The sequence below is a fragment of the Scatophagus argus genome, chromosome 20, assembly GCF_020382885.2.
Source record: "Scatophagus argus isolate fScaArg1 chromosome 20, fScaArg1.pri, whole genome shotgun sequence".
Taxonomy (NCBI): Eukaryota; Metazoa; Chordata; class Actinopteri; family Scatophagidae; genus Scatophagus; species Scatophagus argus.
Window position 1 is genome coordinate 6,699,151 of NC_058512.1, and position 15,529 is coordinate 6,714,679.

The following is a 15,529-nucleotide window of genomic DNA, read 5'->3' on the forward strand; positions in this document are numbered from 1 at the left end:
TCCCTCTTATAAGACCAGACAGGGACCAAGAGCCCATCTTAAAATACTGCCAGCTGCAGCAGAGTTTTGGTTTGTCTTTGCCCACAGGCTGATGAACTGTCATCTCCAGTGCAGACAACCAAGGCTTTACTTTTTTGGGCTAAGTGTGGGCTAAGCTACTGATATAGCACGTCCAGCGGACAAGGACATTTCCACCTGAAAATCAAGGTTAGAGTTTATTGGAATTTAGCATTGCACTCTGAACACATTGTCAAACTCATGACAAAAAGTGCACTTGCTGTCACTCCTGCTCCCCTTTTGTTTTTTCACTGTCAATCTTGTTTGTATCCTTCAGACTCATCTGACATTGACTCAAATTACATCACCTGAGGGAATTTATCAGACTTCATGCAGCTATGTAGCCAAAGGCTTTACACCACCTTTTTGACATAACAGTGCTAGTATTCCCCATGACCTTTAAACACACTTTGAAATGTAAAATCTGTGGAGTTCCCCTTACTTTTGAGAACAGTCAACCAGTTTCTCCAATTATCTGGGTAAATCAACATACAACAGTTCAAACTGCAGCTCTGGTCTGCATCCAAACCACACGGAATTCACCGAAGATAAACATCAGAGAAGTGCAAAGCCACTGTGTCATGTTAACATAAAGTCATCCGAAAGCCGGTGAACAGCTGTGGGACCTCCACTGCACAGCTGACTGTTGGTCATGTGGAGAAAATCATCTGAAAAACTGCAACAGATGATGCAGCAGGCACTGCACATTATCCATGGTGAACTCGGCAGATGACAGATGGGAGGAAAAGTTCAACTTTTAAAAAGCCAAACCAGGGATTAACAGCATGATCTGCTACGTTCAGAACATTAATTCACATCTACATTTAAGGCTGCATGATGACAAGGAGCACATGATGCTAATTTCTGAAGCATAACAAGCTGGAAACTGGTTCAGAAAATGAAGCACACAGAATTAAAATGAAGGTTAAACCATCAGTGACAACCCAAATGTCTAAATTGAGGAGAAGAGCTTGTGTGAAGGCAACACTATACAGAGGATGTTAAATGGAAACCCTCCTATATAATTACTAGTTGTAGGGTCCCTGTTGAGCTAGCATGTCAACCTAAAGTGGCCACAGCAAAGGCAAATGAGGGGTCAGGTCCAGTAAAGGGTATATTTAGTCTGCTGATGGCAAGCTTTTTAAAAACAACACGCCCTCTCCCTGAGTCACGTGGCTCTGGAAGATCTGAAAAACGTCCCTATAAACATACAAGCAAGTGAAGTAAGCTAACTAGAGGACCGAGGGTTGCTGTGTGGTGTTCCCCATCTAAGTACTCAACATGCCTCTGCAGTCCAACATGAAAACATAATCACTGTGCGCTTTTTCTTTTAATTAAAAAGGAGAAAATAAGTGAAGAGTTTTACTATTGACATCTGCAATGGAAAAACTAACAATAATCGGGACTTTGGAAGATCATCTTGAAAACAGGCTGCTTATGCATTTAGACGTCTGAAAATTTCCTTTTATGTGATCATCTCAAACACACTGTTTTCAGACAGCAATGTAACGCATTTATTAAAAAAAGAAAAAAAAAAGAGGTAAAGGTAAAGATGCTGTCGGGAGTGCATAGGCGATACTGCTTTTCAAATGTGGCAATAAAAATCCTGTGAAAAACGTTTGTTTTTTTCACTTTTTGGGGTCACATAAAATCCACCACTCACAGCAAAGTCATAAACCTTTCACTTGATGTAGTTTCCTTGAGGCTACTGTGATGCCAGCCAGGCCTTGGGGAGTATAATGTGGGTTTATTTTGGGAAGCTGTGAAAGCCCAGCTGAAGGCCTTGCGGTCCCAAGTTGGAGAATAGTAGTTGCGGTAGCTTTTTAAACGGCAATATCCAAGGGCAGGTGACTTCAGCTCCCAGAGTGGAGTAAATGTCTATGTTTTGAATCCACTGACTTGGAACAAAAATATGTACATGTGATTGCTCTTAGTTACATTGCAAACATTTTCCAGATTGTTTTGGCATACTGGTAAAAGAATATGACGTGATAATTAGGAGAAAAGAAAAAAAATCTTTCAAATTACAGTTACTTGTTTTTCCCACCAGTCAGGGGACATTTGAAGGGGCTGTAAACATCACTGAGAAGCCTGCTATATTTTCTCTTCTCCTTTCTGCCTTTAAGAAGGACTCTTTTCTTTTCTGCTTTTCTCTCAGCACAGTCTTCAGCAGGCACTGATTTCATGGTGGTAATTTTGGCCCGGCATAGACAAAAACCTCCTTTGGAGCGCTGTGTGAAAACTGAACCCATCACCCACAGGCTGCCACAACACTAACAGTGTGTCCTCCTAAACTTGGCATACCATTAGATAAAACACTAATTTTGCCATTTCCTTCACAGCACAGAGAGGGACAACCAAAACAAAGCCAAGCCCAAATCGTTAAACACTTAGCGTACACACATTTCTCGTGAGCTGGCGTACAGATTTAGGGCACACTTCCGCCATCATGGTAATGAGAATAACTGAAGGCAGTTACGAAAATTAGATCACATTAAATTTAGACAGCTGAAGAGGCAAACAAAACTGCACATATTTGGTTTACACAAATGGTGGCAGATTTACTCAAAATTCAAAGTAATTTCTGAAACAAAATGCCCTCGATTCCACAAAGTAAACAACATCGTGCTTCTCATTTCTAGACAGTTTTATCTGTTAAAACAGTGCCCAACGCTAGTTTATTAGCTGTAGCTAGAAAGCCAACAATCATGAGCTGGTTGATTTTGTAAATATGTTGAGTGAGAATTATGCACTCTGGGATACTTTTTTTTTTAGGAAGTATATTTCCATTTTTAGGAACTAGTTATTTTTCGTTGGAGTGTAAACTTCCCCAAAGTGAGTAAAGAGCAGGTCAGAGCTGCTAATGTTACTCTAACTTATATACCGGTAGTAGAATATTGGCTCTCAGGTGGTGAAGGTGTCACTTCTAACAAGACCTTTTTTAACGTAATCTTTAACTTTAATAATAACGTAGTAAGATTCACTCATTGGCATTCAATGAGTAAAATCAGATTAACTTACGCAGGTAGTATGCTGATAATGCTTTCAAGAATTTCCCTCCAGGGATTAATAAAGGAATTCTGATTCTGATGCTAAAATTGGACACAAATTGTTCAATCCATTATTTACACGTCTGCTCTTGTGTTTTTTGATTTTTGTAACAGGGAAAAAGAACCCGCCCTCCAAAATCTGGAGTTTATAAAGTCCTGTTCACACAGCTTCAGCAGGTGGAGAAGACTGACAAGCCTGCCGTGCCTTGTTACAGCTGCTAAGAGATGCCTGGATGATTGCTGCTTGGGAGAGGTGTTTAGCAAACAGCAGAGCAAAGGTACAGAGCCAAGCTGGTCATTCAAGCAGCTGCGCGTTTGGACATCATGTATGTCACAATAAACACTGTTTGATGTCAAATGCATTATAACACAGACCATAAGGTATAAAACAAGAGAATCACAACTTAAAAAGGAAAACAAAATTACAAAGTGAAGGGTCACGACAAAACAACTGGGTGAAAAGTAAAGTATCATTGCAGAAAACGTTCCAACACAAGCCCCAAAGCCAAGCGAGATCAAATCAAAGCTGGATTGCCCAGGTGTGGACATGCAGGAGGAATAAAAAAAAAAAAAAAAAAAAAAGGGGGTAAAGCCCTGAGGTAGTTACAAGGGTGGAGGGTTGGGGGTTGGAGAAGCATGCAGCAATCAAGTTGAAGCATGCAGGCCCATGAGCAGCTCAGTGTTGGTCTGCACAGCAAGAGAGGGGGAGTAAGGGAGAGGAGTAGAGTTTCTGACCTGTGGCTCCTTACAAGATGCGACGCTCTTCCTCCGGAGAGAATTATAAAATCCTCAAGCTAGGGAAGGGGGGGGGAGAAGACAGAAAGATCAGACATGACGGTTATGTAGTGTGTGTGTGTGTGTGTGTGTGTTCTCACAAGAAGGAGGAAGTAGTTTGTGTGTGTGCATGTTGAGTGTTGCATGTGTGGTTAGACCATGGTTAGACAGATATGATGATGAATCAGTGAAAACATGTGTTGCACAACAAAACTACCATTAAATTTAAATAACATTTAGGTCCAGTAAAATACAGTAATAGCACCTGTTTATGCATCCAAACACACACACACACACACACACACACGAGTCCCAGATAAGCATTCTGAGAAGGGCAAAACAATTATATAGTCATTTAAATATCCTGACAACTAAGCCGGTGATATCATATCATGTCTGTCATGATACTGAGCTAACCTTTTATAACCAAGGGCAAATGAATGGCGAGCAGCCAAACGATAAACTTCATCTGTTTGAAAACCATCAGAGAAACCTGTCGTCTGTGACTGCTACATTCATTTCCTCTTCCATTTCTTTGTCTATCACTGAGGTCTGTCTATTTGCAGCAGCCTGTCTGAGAAGTGTGAGCAGCTACTTCTGTGCATTGATCACATGTCACTCGAGCGGTGTTGATTTTTATCTGTGGGCTAATCCCATCAGAGGTCAACTATGGTCAAGTCTCTCTCTGCACTTTCACAACTTTCATTCTGAGGAGAGGTTTAACAATTTCTAAGATAATCAACTTGATAGTAAAATGCAGAAAGGTGGAGCATTATGTACTGGCTAAAATGCAGTTTCACCATTATGCAATGTTCAATTGTTTTTAAGTGAGCTTTAAATGAGTTGATACTTTTGTCTTGAATGTTGCATCATTTCCTCCTTGTTGCAGGTGGGGTCAAAGTCTCAAATTCTCCGATACAAACAATGCAGACAGAAAACCAGTCTCTTGAAAGCATCTTAAACTGTTCTAACATCACAGAAAATTTTGTCTTCATGTAGGGCAGCATCTCTCAGGGCCTTTTGTGCAGTGTAAGCACTGGAGTCGTGCAACACGAATGAGTCAAAATGAGAACAAAGACTTCACTGAATAATCTACATCAGCAGTAACAGGACAATCGGCTGGTAAAAATTCTTTTGCTTGTCTTTTTTAGAGCACGAAAACAAGATTTCATGAGTCACAGGGAGGGAAAGTAGGAATCCTAATGCCATCGTGACAGATGGTTGGGCCTCCATTCACAACACTTTCCAGTCTGTTCCCTCAAACTGCTTCCCTGAGCAAAGTGAAAACCTTTATAATGAGGGTGAATACATTCTCCCTGCACAAGTACACAAGCTTTATTCCCACAGTCCACTGCAGTGAAACTGACTGGAAAACTTACTTATTTACTTTACATGACTTACATACGTGATTGCATATTTTTCATTTGCCTTGACTGTAGTTCGGCTTGTGATTCTAGCACTTTTTCACAGAGTCTAATTATCACTACTTCCTAAAAAAATATTCAGTTTGTCTTTAAATAAACAAAAAGCTAGTCAAACCCCAAGATAACAGACTAAAGCCGTTAGAATTAGAAATGCCGTCCCTGAATAAGGAGACAAATTTTCCAGACAACTGAATTCAGGTCACCCAAATCAACCCAAATATGCCGATTCATTAGCATTTGCTTGGTGGGGTAAGCTACCATAATGCGGGCCCCTTACTCTACTGTATAAAAGAATAATCAGATTACGTTAAGCAGAGATGATACACATCAGACTGCAACTGTGGGCAGTTCACTTACAACAAAGGCTTTGGATGTGCATGAACACTAACAGTGTTTCCTCGGGTTTCACATGACTTAAGTGTGACCACAGTATCCGGTAATGAGTTGGTTACAGTGGGGAATATTTATCCTTATCAGGTTTTAGCTGACCATGAATAAGGTCGTATCACTTTAGATCAGTTTCATGGTTACAGCTTCCAAAAACCACGGAGGATGGGAATTTATGTAGATCAAGGTCAAGAGCCATGCTTGATTGTTGCAGTGTATGTAGCCACTTCGAGACAGTGCAGTCCTTCAATATGCACATGTATCACCATGTATTTCCCACTCTCCTCTTGCTTCTGCACTCTGTGACGCACACAAAAAGAGAAAAAGCATGTACGCAAACAACCCCAAATACACGACACAACAAGGCCCTGCCCCTCGCCCTCCTCTGACAGCATCAATGGACTGCTAGGAGAAGATGACAGTTGCGTGAGATTGATGAGCAGTAGGCCAAAGGTTGCTTCCCCCTCGACATCCTTAGGAAGCACTTTGACTTGACTTCCCTCTGCTCCCACAAAACCCTGTGACAGCTGATACAGAGTTTTTACCATGCACCCACGAATCCCAATGACACCAATGAAACCTCGCGTTCACGTCTCAATTCACGATGTTCTGAGTGGCTGTCAGCACTGTGGACAAACCCAGCAGTGCCCCAAACCACGCCCTTGGTGACACCGCAGTCTGGAAAGGGCAAAGAGAGGAAGTGGAGCTGTCACGGGTCTGTTTTTTTTTTACTATTATTTAATTGATGAGTGGACTTGAATGAGGACTGGGCAAAGCTGACCCTTTGAAGGCTCTTCAAGCCAGAACAAATTTATTAATAGGCTCTACTTCAGAAACCCAGCCTTTGGTAAACATACTGACAAGATGGGCTATTGAGCTCACTCTACTGTGACACCTGATTTTCCCCCTTGTGCTGACAGAAGTCCTCATCTCCTTTAAAACGTTTAGAAACAGTTGCATTCAGGTGCTTTGTTAAAAGTAGTAAAAAGATATCACTGTACTATAAACATATAGTCATATTGTACTCGTTACAAAACGATTCAGTCTTTAAATGTCTAAACTCTCAAGCAGTCAACTTCTGATCAAATTAGGAGGTTTCTGACTACCATACAAGTTTCAATTTTGTGCAAAGTGACATTTAGAAAAGCTCTAAGCTCTTAACCAGCTTCCGACTGTGGTTTTGAATCCTCGCTCCTCTGAGGCTGACACGAACACACACATGCGGGATCTCGGCTGATAAAGACACACAAAGCAAACAGATCTACAGCAGGCCTCTCATCTCTGTGACGGTCTGGTCATTCCAGTAAAAGCCCCTCAACCCACCCCACCACACACACATATCTGTGCAGCCACCCTTACTGTCCATCTATAAACATCCCCAGTCTCTGACAGGGCTGTCAGCATGCACCACCACAGGTGGGGGAGGGAAGCAAAATGAGAGGGCCCGAGGAAGAGATACAACACAAGGTTTGCTATGAGAGAGGATACATGAGCGTTCAAATTCACACAGCAGTTGAAGAGAACAAAGAGAAGAGGGATGAGAAATGAGTAGGAGGAGGATTTATCTGTGGCATACGGAAACATGAACGTATGGTTTGAGGGCTTAGAGAACAACACAATCTTCCATCCTGCTTTTGTGTTGTTCCTGCAAAGAACTGCATAGATCTCAGCGGAAAATATGTGTTTTAACGCTTTCTTTCAAAGGTGTGATTTCAATGTGACTACATTCTGTGCATTTGAGACATTGTCTTTCTGCCCTACTTTCATTTATGATGCAATAGAGTGAACACTGGTTCAAATCATTTGAAAGAAAAAGAACAACTAGGTGAAATTCCAATTCAAATCCTAGTTGGAGGGCACATGGACTCTGTACTTTGCACACAAACATCCATGTGCGCACACACACACACAAAGCACACACACAAAGCAGTCCGTTGAAGAGGATTATGCAGGCTTGAATTTCAACAGAAAGAATCCCAGTCTACAAGCACTACGGAGCAAATCTGGCTTTAGAAACTTTCCTCATCCCAGTGCATCCTGGTACAACAGGAGGACTGAACTTAAAATCCTGCGGCTGAAACATGTTCATTTTCAAGGACGCAAGAGCACATTTGCTGCAGGATGATCGACTCCTGTATCAACAGCAACATCTGCATGGAAAACACAGACGCAAAGCTCTTATACAACACAACTGTGAAGACTGTGTGTTTGAGGGTCGGATGCAATTTGGTGGAAAATTTCAGAAAATGATATGTCTGCAGGGTAGCGTGTGTCTGGGAATACCAGCTGGAATGCACATATCTACAGGAATGCCCACTGATATCCTGCTATGTGTAAATGTTTGTTCATGAGCGAGTTAGAGAAGAAGAGGGGGGTATAAGTGTTTGTGTGTGTGTGTGTGTGTGTGTGTGTTAGAGAGAAAACAAGTGGCCATCTTCTTCTGCCTTTGTATGAATCTTAAGTAGTCCCATGTTGAGGGAGTCTTTGTTTGCCGTCACTGTCGGGGGGCACGTCCTGCAACTTCTCCCCTCACTTCCTTTTGGCGTAACATTTATCATTCTTCCCCAGCGAACAATCATACAACATGGACTTGCATCTAGCGCACAATAAACTTAGCACCCTTCCCCCCCTTTCACCCCCTTTCTGGTTGCTTGGATACCTTTCATCCAAAGGGACAGCTTGTCAACAACATCATCACTTACTTAGAAACTCCCAACCTTCACTTGACTTTGCTTTCATTTGGTCCAGCAGGGCCTTATTAAAAAATAACTATATACCACTGCATCTAGTTTTCAAAATAAAGCTCCTCTCTTTTTCTTGTTTTCTTTTTATGCTGCGTCCAATACATTTAAAAACTTCCGAGCCTAAATGTCTGGCTCTACAAAAATTGCAATGCATCCTTCAGGGAACGGCTGAAGTGGTGCAACCTTCTAATTTGCAAGAGAAATTCCCCTTTCGGCAAATATAGCATTATCCAGCTCTGCTAACTGACTAGATGCACGATATTTTATGCTGACATTACAGTATGCTGGTGTTAGCCAGAGGAGCTACCCTGCGGCCTGTTTCATAGAATGACTGAGTGAGTCACCAGAACTCCACACTTCTCGCTTCTCAGTCTCATAAGGGTCAACAGGTGCATCAGTACACTGAATCACATCAGCCTCATCTCAACACTACCTTGGAAACTCTACGCATGCATGTAAACCTTTGCCTGCACAAGCATCCACGATCACTACCATTCATCATTCTTAAAACAACCTGTTTCTTCTGTTTTGTTGCAGGCTGAACTTTTTATTTTCTCTGCCCCTTTCATTTTCTGTAATTCAAGCACATAATAGGCCTGGACTTGTTTGGCCTTCACCGTGTGTTTGCGGCTATCCCTTTCAGCTGACTGGCCTGAACCACTTATTCCGCTTATTATGAACACTGACAGCAGATTATTTTGCTTACTGCACCCAAATTCTCCGTCCTCTATAGATAAACTCCAGCAAACAGTGGTGTGAGAGACAAAGGCAAAGTTGACAAAAGAGACCAAAAGAGAAAAGAGATAGGGAGCATAGAGAACGGGTCCAAAATGAAAAGGGGGAAGGGAAAAGATAAAGAAAGAATCATTAAAAGAAAAAGCAAAAGAAGAGGCAGCATGGCAAAGGCTCCAAACCTTTAAGTGACTGTGTTTTGTCAGGGAAATAAAGAGCAGCTAACAGCAGCAGCAACATACCAGCACAGTAAACGAGAATGCAAATCAGCCCTGATGCAAATGTCACACGTCTTCAGGGGCAAAACAGACTGTCTTTATACCCCCAACCCCCGCCCAACACAACACACTTCTCTCTGTGCAATCAGAGCCCCCCGACTCTCCAACAGTCCTGTACTGAAGCACGCTCACACCAGCACTTCCAGGAGCCAATATTGAGCCGAGTGAGAGAAACGTTATCACAAGCGACAACATCGTCTTCTTGCTTCACAGCGAACAAAAGGCCAGAGTACAGTGGGCTCTTTACACAAATACACACAAACAGACTTTTGAGAAAGACAAACACCCTTACTTGTCTGTCATGGCATCGGCTAGCGAATACTGATTCATTAAAACTCCTTTTCGCTCGTCTTCACACAGTTGAAAATGGCTGATGGAGAGGCCCGCGGGCAAATGTCACAACACCCGTCTGCAAGAGAGAGGGGGAAACAAAAAAACAATGTTAGTTTAGAGCAAACCATCCATTCACACCTACAGCAGGTAGACAGTATAAGAATACCACATGAAAAACGACTAACCCTACAGTAACATAATTTAAAGCTAAAACTGACAATTATTTTTGTTATCAAATAACTGTTTTGTCTAGAAAATATCAGAAATATTTCAAAGGTCATTTTATCATTAATTATTCTGCTATACATGCACAGCTCAGTGCTCTCTAATGAGAAACAAAAGGTCTGAGCAAATCTCTCCTATTGTAACAGCCACTGCATCATGTCAATCAGTCAAGACTTAAGAAATCCGTCGAACAAGCCGGCGTTTAGGCTAGGACTACACAGCTAACTTTGCAGACACGCTTCACTTGCTCACAATTAGTGTAGCAAGGCCTGCTCTCTCCAACTTTCTGGGGGATACTGTCACCATAGTTACGAAGGCAGCCAACCAGCCAGCCATCCAGCCAGCTAGCATAAGCAGAGTGCACCAAGAAATCCTCAGGGTAGCGGGCAGACAGTGTGAATGCGATCATAGATGAAGAATGTGTCATTGTGTGACTAAGGAGCAGTGATGACAATTTCAAACGAGTGCAGCTTGTTATTGCAGCATCACAGACACCAGCATCACACTTAACATAAGATTCAAAATTCCAAATTATCAAGAAGGTGGTACAAATTATATCTGTATAAAGCACACCTATAGTAATGATTCACATTTGTGAATGCACATAAATCAGCAGATGTTCCCTGGCAGCATTCTGATTTTGAAATTTTAATGAGGCGACGACATGGAGCACATCCTGTGTCCCGCTCCCTGATGAGCAACCTCCAAAACCTTGCATTAGCTCTTCAGCTTAATCTGCCTTTAAAAGATTACACACAACAGCAGCAGATTAGATTCATAGATTATACCCTATTATGTGTTAACACACTGGCATAACACAGATTGTGTCCTTCCAGGGTGGGATTTAGGATCTATAAGAAGATAAAGGTTCAATACCAATTCACAGGGAGTTGAGGAGACCTGAAGCTGAAATTGCAAGTTCTACCTCAAACATGACTATTTCAGCTAATAATAAAAACACTGATTAACCAAAAAGGACTTTAACCGCTGTCGGCTACCGATGGAGGGACACAGAGGAGTGGAGGAAGGGTCTGAACCCCACCCAATCCGATCAACCCCAGACCCAGACAGCCAGCAGCTCAGCAGCAGTCTGTCTCTGTGGGGTCTGTGGCTCAGCAGACTGAAGTGTCTCCTTTTCCCTGCATTCCTGCATCAGCCCTGAATTCTGAACCTGAACTGATGCTCCACTGCATTTGTTTACCTGTCGTGCTGTTTCTTTCATTTTCCTGTCTAATAGCAGATCATTGAATGTTACTGAATGTGTATCTGTGTGTCTGTCTTCAGGGAAGAAAGAAGACATGGGCTGCATACACCCAGGCAACCTCGTAGTAATCAGTTTAGTTCCATTTCCTCTTGTTTCTCAGCTGCTGTGTTTATGGGAAAAAGCTCCCTCAGAGAGATCTTCATGAACTGCAGTGACACATTCGAATGAATGGGGGTCAGAGAACAGGGTTATCCGCCAATTTTATATTCACTGCTGTTTTTTTACAAAAGACACCACACAAGAATGCTATGAGTGAAATGTCACAATCTTTCTCTCAAGATGCACAATGCATCCATTTCCACATGACATTTCTTTATATTACTGAATTCGTAAACTATGCAAGACTCCATGCTTCTGTACAATGTGGCAAATCACCCAAGTATGAGAGCTTCATGAGAATAACGTCCTTGCTCACTGCTGAAATGATGTATGCAGCTTTTTCCTGCAAAGCGAGGAGTTCCTTACCAAAACCCTAAATTAAACTCCTGCCTTCTCACGCCAACAATGGTACAGTGCCTGGATGTTGGCGTTCGACACAATGCTGAACGCACTGGACAATAAAGAGCAGTGCTGGAAGAAATTTGCAGCTGGTGGTTTAAATAAAAGGGTCACATGAATGACAACAGATGGTGGGTTTCTATCAGTGCACAGCTGGGATGGAGACCTACCCAGAGCCAGAAGAGAAGTGCTCTTTGAAGTGCAGCGATAACACTTGAAAAGACATGTTAGCTAGCTTTGATCCACCCGATTCAAGCGCTCACAAACACTTAAAGCAAGCATCTTTTTCAGAGTGTTTGAGTGTCCAGTTAAGGAGAGCAAGTCAAGGTGGAGGAAAATGTCCAAACTGGGAGGGCAATGGCACTTATTTTAAGGTCTTGACAATAGCCAGCCAGAGAAGACAAACTCTTTCCACATCTGAAGCTGGGCAGACACTGTGCAGTTGTAATGATCTTGTATTTATCAACTGGGCTTTCTGCATGTCCAAAACCTGCGATTTTTACTCACACGCCCTACGGATCAATTGGCCAGCCTTGACGTGGCTGATCACAGTGAATGTAAGACCTGAAGATAGATAGATAGATAGATACTTTATTGATCCCGAGGGAAATTCAAGAACCCCCAACCCCCGCCCCTGTTTGGTTATGTCCAGTAGAAATTCGAATAAAGTTTATTAAAACAAGATGGCTGCTTCCTCAATGGTGACAGAAAGGGAGAAAGATAGCCTTACTTGCCTTCAGTTCAATGAAAAATGAGGAACCACAGATGTCTGAAGGATGCAGACAGTCTGCTCTGTGTGTTCTGCAGCCAAGTTTAGTCTTATATCATAGCAGTATCAAGATTACAGTTTTAGCCACAACATTACACAAAACACTTTTACAGTAATATTAAAATTTCATTAAAAGTTCACTGCAGGTCGCAACTGATCTTTCTTTTTTTTCTTCTTTTGGCCATGAGAGAAATCAGATCATGGAACTGTTTAAATGAAAAGACAGCCCATGAAAAAATAAAATACACCAGAAATCAATTTAATCATCCGCAAGCAGGATTGCTGACACAATCAGTCAGGCGTCGTGACCCTCCTCAAACTGCGCTTCATACCAAGACCCATCAGGCAAAAAAATGTTTAATTATTAGATTCTAAAATTAGTAGTGGACGACAAACGTGCGTCTAGAATCAGCTTGAATATGTATTATGTCTGCTCAGCTTTACCATAAACAAAGGGAAAATAATAAAATTCTGCCCTTTTGTCTTCATTAAACACGTTAACATCTTAGCTCATACAGCCAAAGTGAAACAAAAAGAAGCTAGTTTAGATGAACTGTGTGGGAGGCTAAGTCCACCTCACTGCATCATGAAAACACTGAATTATTTACCTCCCACATGAGATTCAGGTAAAAATAGCATGCTTCATACTGGAGACTTTCTCTGCTGCAGAGAGTAAACATAAACACATATGTGATGATTTGATGATCTCGACAGCAGAGGAAAAAGGGGCTGACACGGTGAGATGCCAGCAGCCAACACGCTCCACACAAGCTCAATGCGACAAGAATCTTACCATATTCTGGGACTGGGAAGATCCTGCAGGTTGACACACAAGAACCCTGAAAGAGAGGCTCTTCCTGTCACACTGTTTTCACTGGGAAAGTCATCACTGGCTTGCATGACAGATGTGAAAAAGAATAAAAAAAATTACTGAATATCAACATCCACCACGACCAGTCTGTCACCTCCTCCCTTCCCTACTCTCCAGCCGTGCTCCCTCTCTCTCACACACTCCCTCCTTCGGTCTCCTTCTGCCTCCCTCTCTATCTTGCACAAACACACACAAAAAAAAAGAAGCACGGGAGGCTGCAGAAGGTGGAGAGATAGTGCTTGCATTAAAGGCTCGTTTCACTTGAACGCATGTCAGTGGCAGACTCTGTGTGTCCAACAAAACGGCCAGGATCGCCTTTCCCACAACACAGCAGTCACAACGCTGCTCGCCAGTGGAGAGCGACAGCGCACACATCGCGCCTCTGGAAAGCGTCAATGCACACAATTGCTGAGGAGGGGGGGAGGGGGAATTTGGGTTGGTGGGTGAGGGGAGGGAAGAGGGGGGAAGGGGGTTTAGGTTAGGGTACTGTGTATGTGCTATCTGTGGGAGTGTGTCTATTGTTGTGGGGACGTTTTTTTCCCCCTTCTCTCTCCTTTAAGGAGTGAATGGGGACTGCAGGTCCAGCTGCTGCCCTCTCTCAGCACTGTATTTAGCCCTGTGTGATGTACATTCGGTTCCCAGTTTATTAGGCACACCTAGCCAAAAATAATGAATCAGACCTGCAGTAAACACTACCTTGTTCAAGTTCATCATGTTCAGTTTTTGGTGAAACTTGTTTAGCAGTGATTCAAACATCACTATGATCCATTAATACAAATGAGGAAGGAATAAATAATAGATACAAGTGATAACAGTGAAACAAGACCTCTGTAAAACTATGACAGTTTGCATCCTCAGGGAACAGATCGCTGATGTTGACATTCACTTCTCATTATGCAAACTCCAAACAAAGTGAGCACCAACAGGCTGAGAGATCAAAAACGGATTAAAATCTGCGGACTGCAAGTGAAGTTTCTGACAACATTTTCTCCATGTAAAATTTCCACAAAATAAATGCTACCGAGCTTTTAAGCAGTGAAACGCTTGGTTCAGCTCAGTCACACACAGATATCCTCCACAGTAACAGAATGTTCTGTATGTAGGCTAGCACCCTGCGCCATTCCCTTCCAGCTCCCTGCTCTCAGTAACACAACGCTGGCAGCCTTTTCAAAACATCACGTAGGCTGTCAATAGCGCTGCAGAAATGCATCAGTGAGCTTCCTGCACTCTCAGTGAGATCACTCGTAGCTGTGGGTGCAGCCTCTTGGGAATCTTCAGACTTTCTGGAGAGTTTTTATTAATGCATTTCCAAACAACAAACAGATAAAAACACTAATGCTAAAACCACTGTAGGCTGATGAAGAGCAATAAAGTGACTGAACCCTGCAGGGTGTTGTCCCGTCTTCAGCTTTATTGTTACCTGACGTGAAACAACAAAAAACAGGAACCCAAGCTTAACATCCAGTGTTGGCTGATTCAAAACTGCTATTCAATCAGGAGACAGTTTTGCAGAGACATCCCTGGAATGCGGCAATGTATTATGCATGACCAAGAACACATGATCACACCACAAAGTCCTTAAACACGCCACTGTCTGCGGCCGACATGAAGCCAGATGCTTTCTTTGCTCTTTGCCAACATAGGAAATTATTTCAGCCTGAGGGGTGTTGGGGTGCTTGGGTGTGGCTGGGAGGGGAGGTTTGTGTTTGTGTGAATCAAAAGGAGGTGGGGGTTGCCCCAGATGTCTGTTTTACAGAGCAGGCACAGCACACCTCGACATCAGAGCAGCACAGACTGGCCCCTGACCTCTACCCTTTAACTCCTGCAGGACCACAACAATGAGGCTGCTGCAAGTCATACATCAAACTCGCCTACCTCGTTTCCTAAAACCATGACGTCCAGTAGGCTCTCACTCAAGGTTACGACTGCCGTTGTACTGTCGTTCCTGTCGTCTTATCTTTTAGTAAGCAGTGCGTATGATTTTTCTAAGAGTTAGTAAGAGGTCTTGTTTGTTGACTTGGCTGCCAGGAGAATCCTGATAATTAGATTGCTAATGAGCAACAGGGAACAATGAGGGGTCGTACGTGTCCATAGCACCTTTTACAGTGACCTTCACAGCAGGA

The 15,529-nt window shown here is 42.7% G+C and overlaps 1 protein-coding gene across 4 annotated transcripts in view; it reads right to left on the reverse strand.

Annotated features, from left to right (window-relative positions):
• The window catches only part of sema4d (sema domain, immunoglobulin domain (Ig), transmembrane domain (TM) and short cytoplasmic domain, (semaphorin) 4D), a 36,782-nt gene that overhangs the window by 17,806 nt on the left and 3,447 nt on the right, over positions 1-15,529 (reverse strand). For 3 of the 4 annotated variants that reach the window (XM_046374265.1, XM_046374268.1, XM_046374266.1), the window contains exon 2: positions 9,739-9,855. In XM_046374265.1, the coding sequence (XP_046230221.1) occupies positions 9,739-9,776 (38 nt within the window). In that variant the 5' untranslated portion in view covers positions 9,777-9,855. Of the gene's footprint in view, positions 1-3,842; positions 3,902-9,738; positions 9,856-15,529 lie in introns of all 4 variants that reach the window. The other variant, XM_046374267.1, reaches the window with a different exon arrangement.